The 24,359-nt window shown below is 43.5% G+C and overlaps 2 protein-coding genes across 2 annotated transcripts; both read left to right on the top strand.

Annotated features, from left to right (window-relative positions):
* The first annotated feature begins 116 nt into the window (after window positions 1-116).
* Window positions 117-24,128, top strand: LOC311503593 (cytochrome P450 3A40). Its single transcript, XM_084566406.1, has 13 exons — window positions 117-240; window positions 347-440; window positions 20,541-20,593; window positions 20,728-20,827; window positions 20,934-21,047; window positions 21,453-21,541; window positions 21,656-21,804; window positions 21,924-22,051; window positions 22,128-22,200; window positions 22,285-22,445; window positions 22,734-22,960; window positions 23,049-23,211; window positions 23,528-24,128. Exons 1-13 carry the CDS (start codon window positions 170-172, stop codon window positions 23,603-23,605), a joined length of 1,500 nt encoding a protein of 499 aa, XP_084422532.1. The 5' UTR covers window positions 117-169; the 3' UTR covers window positions 23,606-24,128.
* Window positions 7,292-15,662, top strand: LOC311504824 (cytochrome P450 3A40-like; the record flags this gene model as incomplete). Its single annotated transcript, XM_084568147.1, has 11 exons — window positions 7,292-7,297; window positions 7,379-7,531; window positions 7,636-7,749; window positions 12,773-12,861; window positions 12,976-13,124; window positions 13,244-13,371; window positions 13,468-13,522; window positions 13,625-13,785; window positions 14,048-14,274; window positions 14,363-14,525; window positions 14,843-15,662. 11 exons carry the CDS (start codon window positions 7,292-7,294, stop codon window positions 14,918-14,920), a joined length of 1,323 nt encoding a protein of 440 aa, XP_084424273.1. The 3' UTR covers window positions 14,921-15,662.
* Window positions 24,129-24,359: the final 231 nt, after the last annotated feature.

Raw genomic sequence — 24,359 nt, 5'->3', positions numbered from 1 at the left:
AAAATGCTGTCCAGCCTCTCTTTGTCAATAATTCACCCAGTCCTGCTTGCTGCCATTGGCTCAACTCTCACACACTTTCCTTACTCATGCAACAGAGTTGTACAGCAGCAGATAAAAGTTGGGATTGAAAGCTTGACTTGCATTGAGCGACGAGAGAAGGCATGCAGACATGGGCTATTTCCTCTACTTCTCTGCTGAGACATGGACTCTCCTGGTGGCCTTCATCACACTGGTGATTGTGTAAGTGTCAAAAAAACAAAACACAGATGTTTCTGCCATTTGTACTGCTTGTGTGTTCAATGCAAATTGTTTTTCTTCTTTTTTGCGCGTTTAATGCATTCTACAGGTATGGCACCTGGACATATGGGACGTTTAAGAGATTGGGCATCCCAGGTCCCAAACCAGTTCCCTTTTTTGGGACTATGCTGGCATATAGAAAGGTTGGTCAATATTCTTGTCAGGCCACCGTACACCTGGAAAAATGGTTTCACTGATACTTATAGCGAATAGCTGTAGATATGTAAGAGCTGCACTCGCTTGCCAGTTCATTAGGTACACTAGTGAAAAGGAGTCCATTCTAATATCACAGTCCTGCACTACATCTTTGTTTCATGGAGGTTATGGTATTCAGCATTTGTTTAAAATAACTGAGAGAACTGTTGATTCATCTGTGTTTTCATTTTGGAGGCTGTGGTCTGTGGTATTTTTGAATTCTATTGTGTTGTACCGACGTTTTTCTATTATTTTGACATTTTATTCAGTGAGCTGTGCTAAATAACAGAAAGACATTTATTATTCTTATTATTATTTAAATTACATCCAGTTTAACAGCACCACACACTACCCCTTAAAAAATTATCATACAGTTACAACACCTTTCAGACTCTGTTTAAACATAAACTGAATATTATAACAGTCACAAAGCTAAGATTTAGTGCAGCGCTGTTATATCAGGATGTATTCCTTTTTCCTAATGTACCTAATGTTTTGGCAAGTGAACGTAAAGTGTCTGGCTGATATATAAATCCTGTTTTGCTATTGAAAACTTCAACAACTCTGTTGTATGTACAAGTATTGTATGACAGACTATATAGGGATCTTAGGTGGCAGCAATCGCTTCAGGGTGTCGGGTCAGGACGCTGTTGTAAGTTTCAGGTGAGTGCCTTAAGAAGAGGCAGTGTCCTTTAATACAGTTCAAACTGTTTATCAGCGTGAGAGTGTGTGTGGTTGGGCTCTATGGACGCACACACTGCAGAGATCATTCAGCCGATGTTTGCTCTGAGCCGAGCGATACGTATATGGTGCGTTCAAGGGCCTCGGCAGGGTGGGAATTTACATGCGGCAATTATAAACAACGAAAGAAACATGCACAGAGGGATGATCTTTTGTACAGCCGCCCCCAAATTTGGTGTGCAAATTTGACACTGATAGAACGCTTCACTACATCTTGGTAACATCCTGGGGTACAGCAGGTAGCTTGATGAGCCGTATCACTGGGTGAGTATAGGTCCGGTCCTTGACTTGGACGACCGCAGTCCTAACCCGACCATCAGCCCCAGGTATGACGGTTTTCACTGTTCCTACTTGCCAGAGAGCTCTTGAAGTTTGCTGGTAAACAATGAGAACCACAGTTCCAACAGTAATGCCGTCCTTTTCGATGTTCCATTTCTAACGTGCTTGTAAGGTGGGCAAGTAGTGCTGTATGAAGTGCCTCCAGAAATGGTCAGCCAGAACTCGAGTGTGTCTCCATCTCTTGCGACTGAGCTGCTCTGATTCTGGGTAGACCACTTGTGGCAGAGAGCAGTCTGGCCACCCCATCAACAAGGAGTTGGGTGTGACAGGATCCGGATGTGCAATGTCTGTGGAGACGTAACCCAAAGGCTTGGAATTGAGGATGCTCTCTACCTCAAGCAAGTCGGTCCTCAACACCTCCTCTGACACAGTTTGAGCTCTCAATGTGGTGCGCAGGGTTGCCTTTACGGATCGCGCCTCTCTTTCCCAAGACCTACCAAAATGAGTAGCATTAGGGGGATTGAAGCGGAACCGGATCTGTTCTGCCGCCAATTGTTCTCGGAGGGCTGGCTCCATGGCTTTGAATGCTTCATGTAGTTCTTTACTTCCACCCTTAAAGTTGGTGCCTTGATCCGAAAGCAGCTCAAAGGGCTTCCCTCGACGAGCTATAAACCGTTGGAGCAACATCAGGAAAGAATCGGCAACCATGTTCACCAGCAGATCTAGGTGGACTGCCCGAGTTGTAAGACACTTGAAAAGAATGCCCCACCTCTTCTCATTGCGTCGCCCTACTTTGATGAGCATAGGGACGAAACAGTCCATCCCAGTTGAGTAGAAGGCAGGCCGGAAGATCCTCAAACTTGAGGGCGGCAAATCTGCCATTCTTGGGACTTCTGGTTGGCCTCTCCGCTTCTTACACTCAGGACAGTGATGTTGATATCTCCTCACTGCTTCTCTACCCCTCAGTATCGAGTACTTCCTGCGGAGATCTGCAAAGACACGTTCAGCACCAGGATGATGCAGCTGCGCGTCACAGTGCTGGATTAAGAGCTTCGTGACTGGGCAAGAGGAGTCTAGAAGTATCGGATGCAGAACGTCAGGGCCCAGGCTATTGCACCTGCGGAGTCTACCTCCCACTCTGAGCAGGTCACAAGATTCGTCATACTCAGGAGCAAGAGTAAGTATTCGGCTACTGGATGGGATGGCCTTTCCCGATTTTAGTAGCGCAGACTCTTCTGGAAAGCTCTCTGTCTGAGCATGTCTCAGCAGGGCCAGCTCTGCCCTTTGGAAGTCATCAGCAGCAGGAGGGTTGGTGATAGGGTGGCTGTGTGGTGGCTTTCAGGAGTTCCTGGTAAGTGCTGAACTGTTGGATGTCAGGTATTGCTGGACTGGTTGACCCCACCAACAGCCCGCAGAACACTGTCTTCCTCAGCTCCTCTACTTCCTCTGTAGGTTCTCCCACTGGTGCCTTCGGCCAGTGGTTGGCCTGCAGTTGAAGAAATGGTGGCCCTCGGCTCCAGGGATTCTCTCCAGCAAGCTGAGCCAGTGTCTTCCCTCTCGTAATGTCATCGGCGGGGTTGGTCCCTGAGTCGATATGACACCAGGATGCTGGGTCCGAGAGTTCTTGTATCTCCACAACTCTGGTTCCCACAAACACTTTATAGCGGCATGAGTCGGAATGGAGCCAGTTTAGTACTGTAGTCGAGTCTGTCCAGTACACCACCTCCTGGATGTCAAGAGTGAGCTCCTTCTTCAAGATCGAAGCCAACTGTGCTCCAGTTAGAGCGCCGCGCAGTTCCAGTCTGGGGATTGAGAGTTGCTTCTTGGGCGCCACTCTTGACCTTGCAGCCAAGAAGGCCACATAGACTTGTCCTTCACCTTTGTCAGTGCGCAGGTATGCCACGGACCCGTACGCATGTTCCGAAGCGTCACAAAACACGTGAATACTTCGAACGCTGTTGCTGCAATCCAAGCGTGGGTCGGTGTAGCATCTTGGCAGAGTTATTTGTGACAGCTGGGACAGTTAACTTTCCCACAGACTCCAGGCTTGGAGCAGATCTTCTGGTAAGTGAGGATCGTCCCATCCTCTTTTCTTGTTCCAGAGGTGTTGCACGATGACCTTGGCTCTAGTGGTGTACGGGATAAGGAATCCAAGAGGGTCGTACTGCTGGGCAAGCAGTCGATAGATGTTGCGCATGGTCGGCTCTGGACTTTGGCTCTGGTGATACTTGTATCAAAGTGTATCGGACTTGCACTGCCACACGAGTCCTAGAGTGCGCTCTTGAGGATGGGCTGACTCTTGGGAGAACCAGAGTACGCTGCTCTCTGACCGGGACTCTATCTGTAAGTGGCCAATGACTGCAGGAACATTACTAGCCCATAACCGCAGTTCAAATCCACCCTCCATGAGAAGAGACTGCAGGCGGTCCACCAACTTCTTAGCTTGCACTTCTGAGGGGAGACTCTGCAAACAGTTGTCAACGTAGAAATTGCGTTCCACGGACAGAGGTGCATCCTCTTCTGGCTCGGTGTGCTTCTGGACGTGGGACTGAAGTGCGAAGATGGCGCAGCACGGGCTGCATGTAGTCCCAAAAGGGAGCACCTGCCATTTGTAGACAGTAGGTTTCTCATCTACCTTCATGTCTCGCCACAGGATGCAGAGGAAGGGTTTGTCTTTTTCCAGCAGACGGACCTGGTGGAACATCCCCTTCACATCACTACTAATGGCGACTGGGTGTTCCCGGAACCTAAGGAGGACTCCCAACAGGCTGGCTCCCAGTGTGGGCCCCGGCAGGAGGTGGTCATTTAGACTCTGGCCCTCGAATGTGAAGGAGCAATTGAAGACTATCCTGTCTTTGCCATTGTGGTGCACCATGTTGAGCGGGATGAACCACGAATGGTTGCTCTTTGCAGCCTCTGCAGGTGACACGGGTGTGATATAGCCAGCATCGAGAAGTTTATGGATCTCCTTGGAGTAAGCCGCCGCCCTTTCTGGTTCTCTGGCTAGCCGCCTCTCTGTCCCACGTAGCTGAGGAAAGACGGCCTCCTGTGTAGCACGGAGCGGAAGAAGATTCTCCTTCCATAGTAATGGGGTGGCGTAGCGCCTCACTCCGTCCACTGTAACCCTGACTGTCTTCTCCTCTAGCCTTCGGAGGGCCTCAGCATCTTGTCTGGACCTGGTAATCAGCTGTTCACTCCGATATGGTAAAGTATCCATTTGCCACAGTCTCTCGACATGGCTGAAGAGCTCAGCTTCTGGTGAGGCACAGGAAGTGAAAATGCACTGCTGTGGTGGTAACTGGTGACGCAGGAATCTTGATGGACCTTGTAGAGTCCATCCGAGTCTGGTGCGCACAGTGGCAGGTCCACCAGGGGGGCCCAGGCGTACTGGCTCCACTGGGGTGATAAGATGTGGATTATCCGACCCAATGAGCAGCAGTGGCTGTACCTCCCTTATGTCCGGCAGTGGCAGGTCCTTGAGATGACAGTACCTCTCCTGTAGGGTTTTTACTGGGTAGGTATGGTGGGCGAGGCCAAGTTCCTTGGGGGTGAAGGCTCTGTGGATCTGGAAGGACTTGCCAGGCTGTTCTGCAGGAGCCACAGAGAATGACACAGTGGCACCATGGATGGTGCAAACTTCTTGCCGGACAGTGCGGAGTTCTAGGTCCTCAGGTTCCCCTTGAAGCCCCAAGCGATCCGCCGCCTCACATAGGAGTATGGTACACTCCAAACCATCGTCCAATATAGCATAGGTCTCAATCACCTTGGTACCACTCTTCAGGATGACGCGACTCAACTTGAGTAGAACCTGGCTGCTGCTGGTTGGTCGATCTACATAAAGCGTCTCGGAGATGGAACTTACCAAGCAGTTGCTTTCTTCAGTTGTGCTGGGCTTACCAGATGCTGGTGCATTTTGGCTGGTGTTGACTTCATGAACTTCAAAGTGCCGTCGTTCACACTGTTTGCACTTGGCTTTGAGGTTACACTTAGCTGCTTGATGAACACGGCCGCATCTCCAGCACCTCTTGTTTGCCTTGATCCGCTCTGTCTTCTGTTCACTTGACAACAGTTTGAAGTTACTGCACTGATTGAAGTAGTGCTGCACAGTGTCACAGAATGGGCAGTACTTCTTCGGTTTCTCCTGTGTGGCAGTCGTGTCTTTCTCTGACTTTCCCTTCTGTTCACTTCTGTAGAGAATAGTCATAGTCTTATGAGACTTGTACTCAAAACGCCTCTCCTTCCGTGGAGCTGGTTTTTCCTTGTCTGAGTGGTCACAGTACTGGTCTCCAGTCACCTGGACACTAGAGATGTGCGATATTTCATCGTTTACGATATATTGTCAAAAAACATTCCCCACGGCAAGAATATGTCATCCCGCTATAAAAACGATAAATTCCCACAGATGACGTATATATTTGCGCGACACACTCGCAGCCCAATCATTGACTGTATGAGCCCAACACACATGGAATATTGACAAATTGACAATGGCGGAAGGCGGAGCAGATACACCGGGCAGCGAGGAGCTCGTTCCTAAATGAGGCTCCACCTCCATTATCTGGTTTGGTTTTAACCCCTTAACGCCTGAATTGATTTTTCAATTATATAAAGAAATGAAATATTTGTATTTTTGCTTACTACTCCGGCCGGTCCTACGAGAAACTAGTGCTTGCAAAAGGTTCCTAGGAATTTTGTATTACATGCGTTAATTCGGCTACAGTCCGAACGGAAACAGTGCGTCGCGAATTCGCGACACTAGGCATGAAGGGGTTAAAAAGTCTGATGCGGAGCAACAAATTACAACATGCAAGGTTTGCAAACAAATAGTGCATAAAAAGGACAATAACACCACTAATTTGTTCCACCACCTCAAACACAAGCACAAACCAGAATATGAAGAAAGCCAGAAAATGCGCAAGGATGCAGAAGCAGCGTCGACTTCATCCAAAGAGTCCGGTAAAAAAACAACTCAGATAAAACTTGCCGATGCATTATAGTCAAAAAGATTAGGCTGAATCGATGTTTAATTATCGTCATTTTTATCGTTGCACATCTCGTCGCAGTTGGTCATGTTCCTCTCTCATATTATGAATGTATTGAAGGACCTCAGGAGAAGTAGTCTGTCTGACCTGCTCATCATATGGGAGGCGGTGCTTAGGAGGGTAACCCACCTCATAGTCCTGAAGATATGGTGGCCACTCTCTGTATGGGTATCCCCTTCCATGCCGAACATGTAAGGCTGAAGCGGTTGCTCCGAGCCGGCTTGAAGGACCAAAAATTGTATGACAGACTATATAGGGATCTTAGGTGGCAGCATTCGCTTCAGGGTGTCGGGTCAGGACACTGTGGTAAGTTTCAGGTGAGTGCATTAAGAAGAGGCAGAGTCCTTTAATACAGTTCAAACTGTTTATCGGCGTGAGACTGTGTCTTGAAGCTTAGTGTCTTGGTCTTTAACCGTATCTGAGATTTATTTTAAATGCTCTCAACTACTCTGTGAACTGAAGTTCCTGTACTGAACTGATGAAGTTGTTCAGCAAAATCAAGAAACTCCTACGGCTTAAGTTGTAGTTCATATTGCCGTCAGGAATTGATCCCACTGTTGTCAGTCATTTCCATAGACCATAATTTCCATAATTGTATTTTATATTCCACCAATATCGCTACCCTTTAAAATGCTAAAACGTGATACAGAAAAGGTGGTTCATTCATCATCTGTACATTCTTGTACATAGGGATTCACCAACTTTGATGAAGACTGCCACAAGAAATATGGGAAAACATGGGGGTAAGTTCACCTGTTGTATCGGATGTGTTATAGTATTGTAGTGTTGTATACTTGTTTAAAAAGGATGGAGTAGTATGAAAGTTTCTCTTATTCATTAATGTTTTATGTGTGTGTTACATTCTCCTCACGTTTAGCATTTATGATGGCCGTCAGCCCGTGCTGTGTATCACAGATCCTGGCATGATAAAATCGGTTCTGATAAAGGAGTGTTACTCTCTCTTCACCAATCGCAGAGTATGCAAGCTCCCTATGTAGTTCAGTCTCTCATTATGATTGTTGGTTTTCAGTTCAAGTTTTGTCCTCATTGCTGGCGTTTTTTTTTTTTATTGGTGTTTCAGAATTTCCGTCTCAATGGTCCACTGTATGACGCTGTGTTTATAGCAGAGGATGATCAGTGGAGGAGGATCCGCGGCGTCCTCTCGCCGTACTTCACCACAGGCAGGCTGAAAGAGGTACATCCCTCTCCTGCCGTGGCTTTTCCTGCACGTTAAACAAAACCTTTTTCAGTCAAGCTCTGTGCTGTGACTCAAAATAGGATTTAGAGAGCAGTGTTTCTCAGCTCATTCTGCTTTTAAAAATGAAGCTGTTTCAGAGTCTTCATGATCTCCCTGACTATTATAAGAGGATTTTTGGAGGTCTACACATAATCATGCATCATATTGGCTCATTGTCTTTATTTGTCACTTTTGTTATATTGTGATTTCCTAAAATTGAGTTGGAACCTCTTTTTGAGTCCTTTTCCAAAAGCGCAAAACAGAAAAAATTAAACTCCCCAGAAACATTGTAGTTGGATCCAGTTGTAATCCACTTGGATTAACCACACAAGATGCAGAGAGCTTCGACAGGTGAAACTTTATTTCTCTCCACCTTTACCACTGGCACTCTAACACTGTGAAAAATACAAAGCGGACAAAAATTCAAATGCCATAGTACCTTATTTCCTCAAACAATACATAGAAATCACAACCACATTTTTAAACCCAAACAATGAAATTTACATGAAATTAGCTTTTTAAACCACTGTATGTTGCAACTCCTATCTAAACAAACACAATGACACAATGACACATTTCTATGAGGGGCCGTCTGGGACATTATTCAGAATTAGCTTGCATATACACAAGTGAAACCAAAGTCATTCACACACTATAGTGAAACCTCGCACATACACATATGAAACCATTCACACACTACAGTGAAACCTCGCATATACACATATGAAATGCTCTCATGCACTATAGTGAAACCTCACACATACACATACGAAATGCTCTCGCACATACACATATGAAATGCTCTCACGCACTATAGTGAAACCTCGCACATACACATATGAAACCATTCATACACTATAGTGAAACCTCACACATACACATATGAAATGCTCTCACGCACTATAGTGAAACCTCACACGTACACATATGAAATGCTCTCACGCACTATAGTGAAACCTCACACGTACACATATGAAATGCTCTCACGCACTATAGTGAAACCTCACACGTACACATATGAAATGCTCTCACACACTATAGTGAAACCTCACACGTACACATATGAAATGCTCTCAAGCACTATAGTGAAACCTCACACATACACATATGAAATGCTCTCACGCACTATAGTGAAACCTCACACATACACATATGAAATGCTCCCACGCACTATAGTGAAACCTCACGCATACACATATGAAATGCTCTCACGCACTATAGTGAAACCTCACACATACACATATGAAATGCTCTCACGTACTATAGTGAAACCTTGCACATACACATATGAAACCATTCATAGTCACTACTGAAATCTTTTTGAATATTGAAATGCTCTCACCCATACTAGTGAAATGCGAATACACATCTGAAAAACTCTAGCGAGTTCATCATTTTCAGTTGTATGTGTGCGAGCATTTCACTATAGTGTATGCATGACAATTTCAGTGTAAACGGAAGGTATTTCAGTTGAACAGGAAGGAAGTTGAACCGAAGTCCCGCCCTTCTACTTCCGGTCCATGGGACCTATCTTTCGAAAAAATATGAACGGCAGTCTATGGAGAAAGATAAATTATTTTCTGGTCCCGATCGACTTGTGCCTTGGATTACCATATTTGCCGGACTATAAGGCGCACCTGGATATAAGCCGCACCAGCTAAATTTTGGGGAAACTACAGATTGTGCCAGATAAGCCGCACCCGACTATAAACCGCTGGTGTTTTAATGTTTAATTACCGTAAGGGTTTCTTCTACCACGGAGGGAATTGTCGGGACAGAAATTACTGTTTGGAAACGCAAAGCGCCCCATTTATTTACATTTGACAAACATAAATCTTTCGATCAATCAAACAAAAAAATCAATCGATCAAACTTTCACATCTTTGACATTACAAACAGCATTCGTGCAGTGCACAAATAATACAACGGTGAGCTCCTAGCGCACTTCCTGCAGTCATAGTACCGTTAGGGTTGCCACCTGTCCCGTAAAATACGGAATCGTGTTACTGCACCTTTACTGCTGTGTTGGCTGTTTTCGAAAAAGATGCTGGTTATTTTGTTGAGCAGCCGGGTTACTGCACTTTTGCTGCCATGTTACAGGCAAGCACTTTTACAAACAAATTAAATTTAGCCATTTAACGTTATTGCCTTGTCAAGCGTTGTAAGCTTTGTTTTTTGTTATACTGCACTGCTACGGTACTTAGGGTTGCCACCTTTCAGAAATGAAAATAAGGGACGCCCACCACGGCTCCTCGGGGCCATGACCACCACGGGCCGACTCCTGTGGGGCAGGGTGCCCGCAGCAGTGGTATGTTTAATTTTGTGCTGGTGTTTTTAGTAAAGGGGTGATCAAGAAAGCAATTAGTCATATTTAAAGCTTGAAATGCTTTATTAACAATAAACACATTCTTATGAAGTGCAGTTAATTAAATCTTAAATTAAATGTGTACCAATTAACTTTTTAACAACTTTATTTATCTGTTTAGTTATTTATTTATTAACTGTTAATCTATTAGTATTTGTTTTTTTAAGTGGCCATATATAATATTTATATTGGCTAATACTACTGTATATTAAATAAATGATCATTCATAAACCACACATGTCAAACTCAAGGCCCATAACTGTATCAGGCAAGATAATATTTTATATCTATCAGAACTGACCCGCAGGTATTTTGCGTGCGTCAGGTAGGTACGTCATTCGGCTCCTCCTCCCAACTTTACTGACAAACTCGTCAGTCTCATGGTTGCCTTGGCAACCGCTCAGCATATCGGTACAGCAGCGCGGTGCTCTGGTACAAGTATTAGAGCACTAAATGCTAAAATATGTTAACGGAGATCCTGACACAGAGACGCAGTAACGCTGTACCAGTTAGCGGCGTTACTACTACGTCTTTGTGTGAGACTTACCAGTTACCAGACAGTTTGCACACACGGCTAACAGAAAACTTACTATAAATGACAACACCACTGCAGCTAAACACCAGTCTGTTAACATACATGCTAACATACAGACACACTGAAAGTGTCCGTTAGCCAAATAACAGCAACATGTACAACATGGTATTAGCATTAGCATGCTAACTTAGCCCCGTGGCCCACTGTCCTAAACAACCAATCAAACCACAATAGTCTAATAAAGTCGGCTATGATTTATGTTTGTCAAATGTAAATAAATGGGACGCTTTGCGTTTCCAAACAGTAATTTCTGTCCCGACAATTCCCTCCGTGGTAGAAGAAACCCTTACGGTAATTAAACATTAAAACACCAGCGGTTTATAGTCAGGTGCGGCTTATAGTTAGCCTGGCTCCGCCTGCCTACGTACTTCTGCTCATTTGCATTCCCTACAGTACTCCGTCTGCCTACGTACTTCCGCTCATTTGCATTCCCTACAGTACTCCGTCTGGAATAGCTTGATCCGCTAACGTTTACTCCGGCCAACTGGTTGGCGAACCAATCAGCGAACAGAGGGCGGGTCTGAGAGCGATTACGTTTCAGTTGCGCGCCGAGTTTGAAATGTTTACACGAACGGAGACGGATATACTCGAAGCCATTCGCTCCGTTGTGGATATGCTTCCTGGCATTACAGCACTTTTATTCCGATTTCGCGTCCTTAATTGCAATGGGGGATGGTAGAGTAGCGATTTGTTTACTTGTTGCGTTCTTGAAAGCGGAAGTACGAGGCAGCAGAGCCTGAAGGCTCCGGCGCATAACATACGTCATTACCAAACGTTAGTGATTGGTTAAAGGAACTCCGATGATTTTAAACCTCAAACTGTGCCCTCCCACCAGGAAATAAACGTTTGCCAATGGAGCTAGGCATCCAGGCTAGCTTATAGTCGGGTGCGGTTTATATATGGAACAATCTGTAGTTTCCCCAAAATTTAGCTGGTGCGGCTTATATCCAGGTGCGCCTTATAGTCCGGCAAATATGGTAATCCAAGGCACAAGTCGATCGGGACCAGAAAATAATTTATCTTTCTCCATAGACTGCCGTTCATATTTTTTCGAAAGATAGGTCCCATGGACCGGAAGTAGAAGGGCGGGACTTCGGTTCAACTTCCTTCCTGCTCAACTGAAATACCTTCCATTTACACTGAAATTGTCATGCATACACTATAGTGAAATGCTCGCACACATACAACTGAAAATGATGAACTCGCTAGAGTTTTTCAGATGTGTATTCGCATTTCACTAGTATGGGTGAGAGCATTTCAATATTCAAAAAGATTTCAGTAGTGACTATGAATGGTTTCATATGTGTATGTGCAAGGTTTCACTATAGTGCGTGAGAGCATTTCATATGTGTACGCGTGAGGTTTCACTATAGTGCGTGAGAGCATTTCATATGTGTACGTGTGAGGTTTCACTATAGTGCGTGAGAGCATTTCATATGTGTATGTGTGAGGTTTCACTATAGTGCGTGAGAGCATTTCATATGTGTACGTGTGAGGTTTCACTATAGTGCGTGAGAGCATTTCATATGTGTACGTGTGAGGTTTCACTATAGTGCGTGAGAGCATTTCATATTTGTATGTGTGAGGTTTCACTATAGTGTGTGAATGGTTTCATATGTGTATGTGCGAGGTTTCACTCTAGTGCGTGACAGCATTTCATATGTGTATGTGCGAGAGCATTTTGTATGTGTATGTGTGAGGTTTCACTATAGTGCATGAGAGCATTTCATATGTGTATGTGCGAGGTTTCAATGTAGTGTGTGAATGACTTTGGTTTCACTTGTGTATATGCAAGCTAATTCTGAATAATGTCCCAGACGGCCCCTCATACATTTCCTTCTGTTTTTAAATAAAATTAACCATTCATTTTACAATGAATACCATTAATCTCCTCCTACCTCCTTCTGCTATCTTCCACACACACCTTGCAGTGACAGTCCTTACACATGACATGCAAATGAAATGAAGCGATGTGATTTCCAGTATTTTGCATTAGGTCTCTGTCTTTGTGTGTGTCTCAGATGTTTGTCATAATGAAGCAGCATTCTGCTAACCTCATCAAAAGCATGAAAATGCAAGCAGACAAGGATGAACCATTAGAGATGAAAGAGTAAGAACATTTCATGCACCAACAAATTAAACCGATTGAAGTTCTTCAAGAGAAGCTTATTTTAAGCCTGGAAGAGTGATATGTCTTTTGGATGTTTTTGGATGCTTTTTATAGGTACTTTGGACCCTACAGTATGGACGTAGTAGCCAGCACAGCTTTCAGCGTGGACATCGACTCACTCAATAACCCCTCAGACCCTTTTGTCACAAACATCAAAAAGATGGTGAAGTTTGACTTCTTAAATCCTCTCCTCCTCCTCGTTGGTAAATTATTCATTTAACCTGTGTCAAATGCAGTTCATATACAAGAAAAAAAGTTACTTCCTGAGAATCTGTAGTTTCCTGTGACCTTGATAAATGTGCTGCTGTCTGTTTAATTTCAGCCTTCTTCCCCTTCATGGGTGTAATATTAGAAAAAATGGAGTACTCCTTGTCCCCAAAATCTGTGACAGACTTCTTTTACGCTGCACTGGAGAAGATCAAGTATAATCGTGAGAACAGCAAGCAAAAGGTATGACTGTCTGCGAGTCTGTCTATGTTCATGTGTTCGTATCAGCAGGTTGAGAAACATAATCAGAGCTGTTCTCACATACGTGTCTACTCTCAGAGTCGTGTGGACTTCCTCCAGCTGATGATGGACTCTCAGACAAACAATGACTCCAGTGGGGTGGGGGAAAAAGGTGATGTACACAGTTCATGCTCACGTTTATAGCAACACAGTTCAAACTTATTCTAAAGGCTGCATATCCTCCATATCTCCCCAGGGTTGAGTGATCATGAGATCCTTTCTCAAGCAATGATTTTCATCTTTGCTGGCTATGAAACTAGCAGCTCTTCTCTCTCTTTCTTGTCTTACAATTTGGCAACAAACCCTGAGGTCATGAAAAAGCTGCAGGAGGAGATTGACGCCACCTTCCCTAACAAGGTAAGTTTGAAGTAAGAGGTCTCAAAGACAAAGATTTAAAGCTGCCTTTCACACTTTCAACATTTCATACAAGACTAATACTTTACAAAGAAGGACATGATAAGTGTAAGGTGAAATGGGCAATTATTGATTAGTGGACTAAATCTTGTTGTGGTACCGTGAGGTATTACAAGATAATGATAAGTTGTTTTTACTTTATTTGTCAAATTTGGTCATTCCATTAGTGAATCATCTCGGGCCTCATGCCTCTGTGTTCATGCAGGGTCCCGTCGACTATCAGATGCTAATGCAGATGGAGTATCTAGACGCCGTCGTCAACGAGAATCTCCGGTTGTACCCCATTTCCCCACGTCTGGAGCGTGTGGCCAAGATGACCGTGGAGATAAACGGCGTATTGATTCCAAAAGGTACTGTTGTCTTGATCCCCACGTGGCCCTTGCACCGGGACCCTGATGTGTGGCCTGAACCGGAGAAATTCAAACCTGAGAGGTACTGCAAGGATTTATATATTCACCAGAATAGACAATAAATAGAAAAAACTAACATATTTTAATACATTGGGTGGGTGTACTCTCAGGTTTAGCAAGGCAAACAAGGAGTCCGTCGATCCATACACGTACATGCCTTTTGGGGCCGGGCCAAGGAACTGCATTGGGATGCGATTTGCTCTGGTGATGATGAAACTTGCAGTGGTGGAGATCCTCCAGAGATACAGCTTCTCTGTGTGTAAGGAAACCGAGGTGAGACCACAGCGATCCATGTTTACACCACAAAACATGTTCAGACATTAGTCACAACTAGTTCAGCAGCTTTATTGAAGGTTACATAACCGTGACCTGTGGCTTATGTTTGTTAGTCCATAGATCAAATCCTGTTGCTTGACAAAGCACTTAAAACTGACTGATGAATAACAAGAAAAGTCAAAGTGAATAAGCTATGTGTTGTTAGAATGTGGATCCTAACTACTTTGAATTATTTGCAGATTTGGAAGAACCCACAGTTTGGTGTTCTGTACTGTACCGTTGACTTTGTTCACACTTCTTGTTGTTCTCACCAGATCCCACTGGAGATGGACGTCCAGGGTCTACTAATGCCAAAACGACCTATCAAACTAAAGCTGGTGCCACGCCCTTAATTATCCAGCAAAAAACAGAAGGAAAAATTCTCATTTCAGTTGTGATGTATAGAATCCTGTTTATGACGTCTTATCACACCATGTCATGACATGCCTCTGTACCACTTCAACCACAGCTGATTGTCAAAAGGAAGATTTCTAAAATCAGAATTTTTAAATAAAGAATGTGTTGACTCTTCCTCTGTGCGTTGTCATCCTTATGATAAAAATGATTAAAATATGGCTGTACAAAGGCAATACAGGACTAATACTGATACTTATGAGGAAGCTTTTAAAATATGAGGACCATGTCTTTGTCAGTCAGGCTTCAGACCATGGCCTGAGGTCACCTTTCAGTATACTGTTGGGTTGCTGCAGCAGGTTGATCATAATGTGGGTGCAGTGCATTGCTGTTTTCCCACCCAAACCTTTTAAACACATTTCCAGAAACTGTGGCTATGTTTTTCAAATTTTGAAACTGAAAAGACCACTTTGTCAAAACTCCACAAACCTCTTGCAAAATGAAACACGCAGCTTTCAAAACCATCCACCTCAAACCAATTCCTTCCACAAAAATGATCTGACCTGACCTGCATTTCACTAAGCAAATGGGTATGAGCCTCCCATTGGATAATTACTGTATGGGTGATTATCTTTCAGCTGGCAACAAGTTATTTAACCCCAACTGATGCAATGAGTAGCTTCTCATTTCTTAAACAACCACATGTGGAAAAGATGTTAGTCTGTTTGAGAAGGGTCAAATCATTGGCATGCATCAAGCAGAGAAAACATCTTAGGAGATTGAAGAAACTACTAAAATTGGGTTAAGAACTGTCCAACGCATTATTAAAAACTGGAAGGATAGTGGGGAACCATCATCTTTGAGGAAGAAATGTGGTCAATCATGATTGATCGTGATCGGCGATCACTTAAACGTTTAGTGAAATCAGATCGAAGAAAAACAACAGTAGAACTCAGGGCTATGTGTTAATAGTGAATGTGAAGAGAACTCGAGGAACTGGGACTGAACAGCTGTGTAGCCTTAAGAAAACCACTAATCAGTGAGGCTAACCAGAAAAAAGGTTTCAATTTGCTTGGGAGCATAAAGATTGGACTCTGGAGCAATGGAAGAAGGTCATGTGGTCTGATGAGTCCAGATTTACCCTGTTCCAGAGTGATGGGTGCATCAGGGTAAGAAGAGAGGCAGATGAAGTGATGCACCCATCATGCCGAGTGCCTACTGTACAAGCCTGTGGGGGCAGTGCCATGATCTGGGGTTGCTGCAGTTGGTCAGGTCTAGGTTCAGCAACATTATGTTGTCCAAAGAATGAGGTCAGCTGACTACCTGAATATACTGAATGACCAGGTTATTCCATCAATGGATTTTTTCTACTCTGATGGCACCGGCATATTCCAAGATGACAATGTCAGAATTCATGGGGCTCAAATTGTGAAAGAGTGGTTCAGGGAGCATGAGACATCATTTTCACACATGGATTGGCCACCACAGAGTCCATACCTTAACCCCACTGAGAATCCTTGGGATGTGCTGCAGAAGGCTTTGCACAGTGGTCAGACTCTCCCATCATCAATACAAGAATTTATAGTTATTAAACTTATAATAGTACATATCTGTACAGTAACCGATTTTATTTTCGTTTTCAGTGTTTTTAATTCCATTATAATTTTCTGGCTTCTGTAAAGGACACTCAGTTATTTATATGTGTAGAGGCTGGAAAAAAAGAGTCTCTCATTGGAAGGATCTAATACACACATCCCTTATTTATTTTTAATGTTTTTAACAAAGCACATTAATAATGAGCTGCTTCCTAAGTTAGACTCCCATCCATGTTATGTTGTTGTTATTTCATTTTGTAACCATAGGTGACACTGTGGTACCTAGTACGGTGAGAAACTGCTAAATCAAGCCCATGTTACCCTCATAGAGGAAGAATTAAAGGACGTTTGAGAGCCGCACACTGCTGAAACCGTGTTGTTTCTTACTGTTCACAGTCATTCATAACTGTGTAGCAAAATAGCTACCGGTCCAAGTATCCCAGGCTTGAGGCCGGTAACATATGTTTAAATGGTGATATATACGGTGGGGACCTCGTTCTGGCAGGGTGGTGGTCCCTGTGTGGTGGCAGCGAGCCGTGGTTGGGGGGACTGCTTGGGGGGGGAGTACGGTGGGGTGGGGCCCTGTCGGGATGGGGGGGTCCCTGGGTGCTTGTCTGGCCGTTGCCGGCGGGGGGGTGTAGGGCCCTGGAGATCTGGGGGATGGGTGTGGCTGCCGACTGGCGGTCACGGTTTGTTTGTGGTTTGTGTTGTTTGTGTTCGACTGGGTGAGTCACAGGGGGAGAGCGTGTTAGAATGAGGGAGGGGGGAGGTGAGTAAGGTGAGTGCACGGAATGAGTGGGAGAACCTGGTGGAGGGTGTGAATGAGTGAGGAAATGAGAGGAGGGCTGAGTGGGATGGATGGAAGTGTATGAGTGAGTGGGTGTGCAAGTAGGTGGCAGGGGAGGGTTGGGTGGGTGGGAGGAAGGGAGGGGGGGCGGGGGTGGGTGCTGCCGGGGTCCCTGGGCGCATGGCTTGGGCGTGGGGGCGGGTGCTGGCCCGTCCCGGGCGGCCGTCTGGGGCGGCCTGGTCCTTGTGGGCGTCGGCTGGGCCGCGTGTCTGGTGGGGGTGGGGGGTGCTGCCCTCGGGCTCGTGGGGCCGTGGACCCTGCTCCGTGCCTGTCCCGGGTGGCTGGTTGCCTGGCGAGGTTGGTGGCTGCCTATCTGGGCCGCCGGGGCCTGCTCGCTGCAGCTGGGGGGGGGGGGCTCTGGCCGGGGGCCTCCTATGCCACCAGCTGGATGGAGGCATGTCCCTCTGTGGTGTGGTGGTGGGGACACGCACCCTGGGGTTGCTGCTGGTGGTTGGGATCCTGGGACTTCCTGTCCATTGACTGCTCTCCTTGGGGGAACGGTTGCACCATCACAGCCATCTTTAAACACTCTTCATCCTCATTCTGCATGGTGACACAGTCACTGCATCCTCTGGTGAACATTTAAACCGTGTATACAAACCGTGAACATTAAGGACTACTGTGGTGTAGTTATCTGCTGTGTTATACAAACATGTATGTGTAGACTTAAACACGAGTGTATAAAACTTTTGTGCCATGGTTGTTGTCTACCCCAGTGTAATCTTTCTCTTTTGTGTGCCTTTTAGGATTGTCAGCTTGCTCTCCGGCCGAGACCGGGTGATGTTCTTTGTTGTGTTTCTCAACAGGTGTAGCAGTTGCTGCTTGGTGTATCCCTCTTTTTCTCTCCATCCCCCCCCCCCCCCCCCCCCCCCCCCCTTTTTCTCTCAACTCCTGTCCACTCTATCTTTCTTTCTCTTTCTCTCTCCGTGTCAGGTTCAGCAATATTATGTAAAGGTCCATCCACCAACATGTATAAAAAATAAAATAAAGTTTAACTGAGATTATCAAGAGGAGCCTTATCATTCATAAAGCTCCCCTTGGCAAATCAAAATCTGCTCAGCACAATATGAAGAACAGATCATTATTCTGCTTGCCTCGATGCTGGACAGGACAAAAAAAAAAAAAAAAAAAAAAAAAAAAATAATAAATAAAAAAAATAAAAAAATAAATGGTGATATATAAATATATATAAATTATTGTGTATGACTGAATAAATAAAACAATGTTTTATCTTGTTTTTTAAATGTTTAAATGATTAATTTTAGTTAAAGAAAATAATAAAAGTGGCAATTGCTGTATTTTACTTGTTGTATTTCTGGGATATTTACGAATACAGGAGACCCCCTTAATTAATTAATTAATTAATTAATTAATTAATTAATTAATTAATTAAATGTTGTAAATTAATAAAAGCACTTCTCATGAACTCTGTACATGTTTTTTTCTTTATTTTTTTACCACAAGCAATATAATAATTTAGGCCAAAGGACTGCAGACTCATAGGTAAAACAGCTAATAAAATGCTGTCCAGCCTCTCTTTGTCAATAATTCACCCAGCCCTGCTTGCTGCCATTGGCTCAACTCTCACACACCTCCCTCTCTCATGCAACAGGGTTGTACAGCAGCAGATAAAAGTTGTGATTGAAAGTTTGACTTGCATTGAGCGACGAGAGAAGGCGTGCAGACATGGGCTACTTTCTCTACTTCTCTGCTGAGACATGGACTCTCCTGGTGGCCTTCATCACACTGGTGGTTATGTAAGTGTCAAAAAACCAAAAATTTGTGTTCAGGTGTTTCTGCCATTTGTACTGCTTGTGTATTTAATGCAAATTGTTTTTCTTCTCTTCTGCACATTTAATGCGTTTCACAGGTATGGCACCTGGACATATGGGACGTTTAAGAGTTTGGGCATCCCAGGTCCCAAACCAATCCCCTTTTTTGGGACTATGCTGGCATATAGAAAGGTTGGTCAATATTCTTGTCAGGCCACCGTACACCTGGAAAAATGGTTTCACTGATACTCATAGCGAATAGCTGTAAATATGTAAGAGCTGCACTGGCTTGTCAGTTCATTAGGTACACTAGTGAAAAGGAGTCCATTCTAATATCACAGTCCTGCACTACATCTTTGTTTCATGGAGGTTATGGTATTCAGCATTTGTTTAAAATAACTGAGAGAACTGTTGATTCATCCGTGTTTTCATTTTGGAGGCTGTGGTTTGTGGTATTTTTGAATTCTATTGTGTTGTACCGACGTTTTTCTATTATTTTGACATTTTATTCAGTGAGCTGTGCTAAATAACAGAAAGACATTTATTATTTAAATTACATCCAGTTTAACAGCACCACACACTACCCCTTCCAAAAATGATCATACAGTTAAAACACCACCTTTCAGACTCTGTTTAAACGTAAACTGAACATTATAACAGTCACAAAGCTAAGATTTAGTGCAGCGCTGTTATATCAGGATGTATTCCTTTTTCCTAGTGTACCTAATGTTTTGGCAAGTGAGCGTATAGTGTCTGGCCGATATATAAATCCTGTTTTGCTATTGAATGTTGAAAAAAATTCAACATTTCTGTGATACGTACAGTATTGTAGGAGTTGTAGTTGCAAATTTTAGGTCTCTAACCAGACACATGCTGCACAATTTAATATCTCTGGTGTGGCTCTAACAGTTTGTTCCTTAACTCAAGTGAAAGAAACTTTTAAAAAGGAACAACGTCCCGTTTATTCTGGATAATCTACAGACTTGGTTATCGACTGTTTTTGGTAAAATGTCAGAATGTCTGGTAGAAAATACTTATATATCACTTTTACTATATCCTACATGTGTGGATGTGCTCTCATTTTAACAGCGCGAGTTTGTTTTATGTACATTTTAGAAAAGATTATTGTCTTGGTCTTTAACTGTATCTGAGATTTATTTTAAGTGCTCTCAACTACTCTGTGAACTCCTGCAATGAACTGATGAAGTTGTTCAGCAAAATCAAGAAGCTCCTACGGCTTAAGTTCTAGTTCATATTGCCGTCGGGAATTGATCCCACTGTTGTCAGTGATTTCCATAGACGTGTAATTGTATTTTATATTCCACCAATATCTCTACCCTTACAAATGCTAAAACGTGATACAGAAAAGGTGGTTCATTCATCATCTGTACATTCTTGTACATAGGGATTCACCAACTTTGATGAAGACTGCCACAAGAAATATGGGAAAACATGGGGGTAAGTTCACCTGTTGTATTGAATGTGTTATAGTATTGTAGTGTTGTATACTTGTTTGAAAAGGATGGAGTTGTATGAAAGTTTCTCTTATTCATTAATGTTGTATGTGTGTGTTACATTCTCCTCACATTTAGAATTTATGATGGCCGTCAGCCCGTGCTGTGTATCACAGATCCTGGCATGATAAAATCGGTTCTGATAAAGGAGTGTTACTCTCTCTTCACCAATCGCAGAGTATGCAAGCTCCCTATGTAGTTCAGTCTCTCATTATGATTGTTGGTTTTCAGTTAAACTTTTGTCCTCATTGCTGGCGTTTCTTTTTTTTTCATTGGTGTTCCAGAATTTCCGTCTCAATGGTCCACTGTATGACGCCGTGTCTATATCAGAGGATGATCAGTGGAGGAGGATCCGTGGCGTCCTCTCGCCGTACTTCACCTCGGGCAGGCTGAAAGAGGTACATCCCTCTCCTGCCGTGGCTTTTCCTGCATGTTAAACAAAACCTTTTTCAGCCAAGCTCTGTGCTGTAACTCAAAATAGGATTCAGAGAGCAGTGTTTCTCAGCTCGTTCTGCTTTTAAAAATGAAGCTGTTTCAGAGCCTTCATGATCTCCCTGACTATTACAAGAGGATTTTTGGAGGTCTACACATAACCGTGCATCATATTGGCTCATTCTCTTTATTTGTCACTTTTGTTATATTGTGATTTCCTAAAATTTAATTGGAACCTCTTTTTGGGTCATTTTCCAAAAGAACAAAATGAAAAAAAAAAAAAAAAAAACATTCCATAAACATTGTAGTTGGATCCAGTAATGTGATTTCCAGTATTTTGCATTAGGTCTCTGTCTGTGTGTGTCTCTCAGATGTTTGTCATAATGAAGCAGCATTCTGCTAACCTCATCAAAAGCATGAAAATGCAGGCAGACAAGGATGAACCATTAGAGATGAAAGAGTAAGAACATTTCATGCACCAATTAGTTAAATTCATTGAAGTTCTTCAAGAGAAGCTCTTTTTAACACTGGAAGAGTGATGTGTCTTTTGGATATATTTGTATGCTCTTTATAGGTACTTTGGACCCTATAGTATGGACGTAGTAACCAGCACAGCTTTCAGCGTGGACATCGACTCACTCAATAACCCCTCAGACCCTTTTGTCACTAACATCAAAAAGATGCTGAAGTTTGACTTCTTAAACCCTCTCTTCCTCATCGTTGGTAAACTATTCATTTAACCTGTGTCAAATACAGTTCATATACAAGAAAAAATGTTACTTCCTGAGAATCTGTAGTTTCCTGTGACCTTGATAAATGTGCTACTGTCTGTTTAATTTCAGCCTTCTTCCCCTTCATGGGTGTAATATTAGAAAAAATGGAGTACTCCTTTTTCCCAAAATCTGTGACAGACTTCTTTTATGCTGCACTGGAGAAGATCAAGTATAATCGTGAGAACAGCAAGCAAAAGGTATGACTGTCTATGTTCGTATCAGCAGGTTGAGAAACACAATCAGAGCTGTTCTCACTTACGTGTCTACTCTCAGAGTCGTGTGGACTTCCTCCAGCTGATGATCGACTCTCAGAAAAACAATGACTCCAGTGGGGTGGGGGAAAAAGGTGATATACACAGTTCATGCTCACGTTCATGGCAACACAATTGAAAGTTATTCTAAAGGCTGCATATCCTCCATATCTCCCCAGGGTTGAGTGATCATGAGATCCTTTCTCAAGCAATGATTTTCATCTTTGCTGGCTATGAAACTAGCAGCTCCTCTCTCTCTTTCTTGTCTTACAATTTGGCAACAAACCCTGAGGTCATGAAAAGGCTGCAGGAGGAGATTGACGCCACCTTCCCTAACAAGGTAAGTTTTAAGTAAGAGGTCTCAAAGATAGAGATTTAAAGCTGCCTTTGTTGGTCTTTGGCCACTTTTAAGTGGAGGAGCTGTACAACACACTTTTCATTCAAGACTAATACTTTACAAAGAAGGACATGATAAGTGTAACGTGAAATGGGCAATTACTAATTAGTGAAGCACAAATCTAAATCGTAGGTATTACGAGATAATGATAAGTTGTTTTTACTTTATTTGTCAAATTTGGTCATTCCATTAGTGAATCATCTCTGGCCTCGTGTCTGTGTGTTCATGCAGGGTCCCGTCGACTATCAGACGCTAATGCAGATGGAGTATCTAGACGGCGTTGTCAACGAGAATCTCCGGTTGTACCCCATTGCCGCACGTGTGGAGCGTGTGGCCAAGGCGACCGTGGAGATAAATGGCATATTGATTCCAAAAGGTACTGTTGTCATGATCCCCACGTGGCCCATGCACCGGGACCCTGATGTGTGGCCTGAACCGGAGAAATTCAAACCTGAGAGGTACAGCAAGGATTTATATATTTACCAGAATAGACAATAAATAGAAAAAACTAACAGGTTTTAATACATTGGGTGGGTGTACTCTCAGGTTTAGCAAGGCAAACAAGGAGTCTATCGATCCATACACGTACATGCCTTTTGGGGCCGGGCCAAGGAACTGCATTGGGATGCGATTTGCTCTGGTGATGATGAAACTTGCAGTGGTGGAGATCCTCCAGAGATACAGCTTCTCTGTGTGTAAGGAGACCGAGGTGAGACCACAGCGATCCATGTTTACACCACATAACATGTTCAGACATTAGTCACAACTAGTTCAGCAGCTTTATTGAAGGTTACATAACCGTGACCTGTGGCTTATGTTTGTTAGTCCAAAGATCAAATCCTATTGCTTGACAAATCACTTAAAACTGACTGATGAATAACAAGAAAAGTCAAATTGAATAAGCTATGTATTGTAGAATGTGGTTCCTGACTACTTTGAATTATTGGCAGATTTGGAAGAACCCACAGTTTGGTGTTCTGTACTGTATCGTTGACTTTGTTCACACTTCTTGTTGTTCACACCAGATCCCACTGGAGATGGACGTCCAGGGTCTACTAATGCCAAAACGACCTATCAAACTAAAGCTGGTGCCACGCCCTTAATTATCCAGCAAAAAACAGGAGGAAAGATTCTCATTTCAATTGTGATGTAAAGAAACCTGTTTATGACGTACAAAAACACCATGCCATGCCATGCCTCTGTGCCACTTCAACCACAGCTGATTGTCAAAAGGAAGATTTCTAAAATCAGAATTTTTAAATAAAGAATGTGTTGATTCTTCCTCTGTGTGTTGTCATCCTTATGATAAAAATGATTAAAATATGGCTGTACAAAGGCAATACAGGACTAATACTGATACTTATGAGGAAGCTTTTCAAATATGAGGACCATGTTTTCATCAGTCAGGCTTCAGACCATGGCCTGAGGTCACCTTTCAGTATACTGTTGGGTCGCTGCAGCAGGTTGATCATGCATTGCAGTTTACCTCTGAATGCTCCGAACTGGCCATTTCTGCAGGCTATCTCTGATCGCTTCTGTGATACTGCTATGCGCGCGTTTGTGTGTACACAACACCCGCCCAACTGAACACTGCTCTCCCGCTGATTGGCTTACCATGAAATCTTACCGTAGCCAATCATTATCACTTATGCAGCTTATGCACTTATTTTCGTTTTTCAGTGTTTTTAATTCCATTATACTTTTCTGGCTTCTGTAAAGAAACACTCAGTTATTTATATGTGTAGAGGCTGGAAAAAAAGAGTCTGTCATTGGAAGGATCTAATACACACATCCCTTATTTATTTTTATTGTTTTTAACAAAGCACATTAATAATGAGCTGCTTCCTAAGTTAGACT

The sequence above is a fragment of the Chelon labrosus genome, assembly GCF_963514085.1.
Source record: "Chelon labrosus genome assembly, chromosome: 2".
NCBI classification, from domain to species: domain Eukaryota; kingdom Metazoa; phylum Chordata; class Actinopteri; order Mugiliformes; family Mugilidae; genus Chelon; species Chelon labrosus.
The sequence above is the reverse complement of the archived record's forward strand: the minus strand, read 5'-3'. Positions and strand labels throughout refer to the sequence as shown.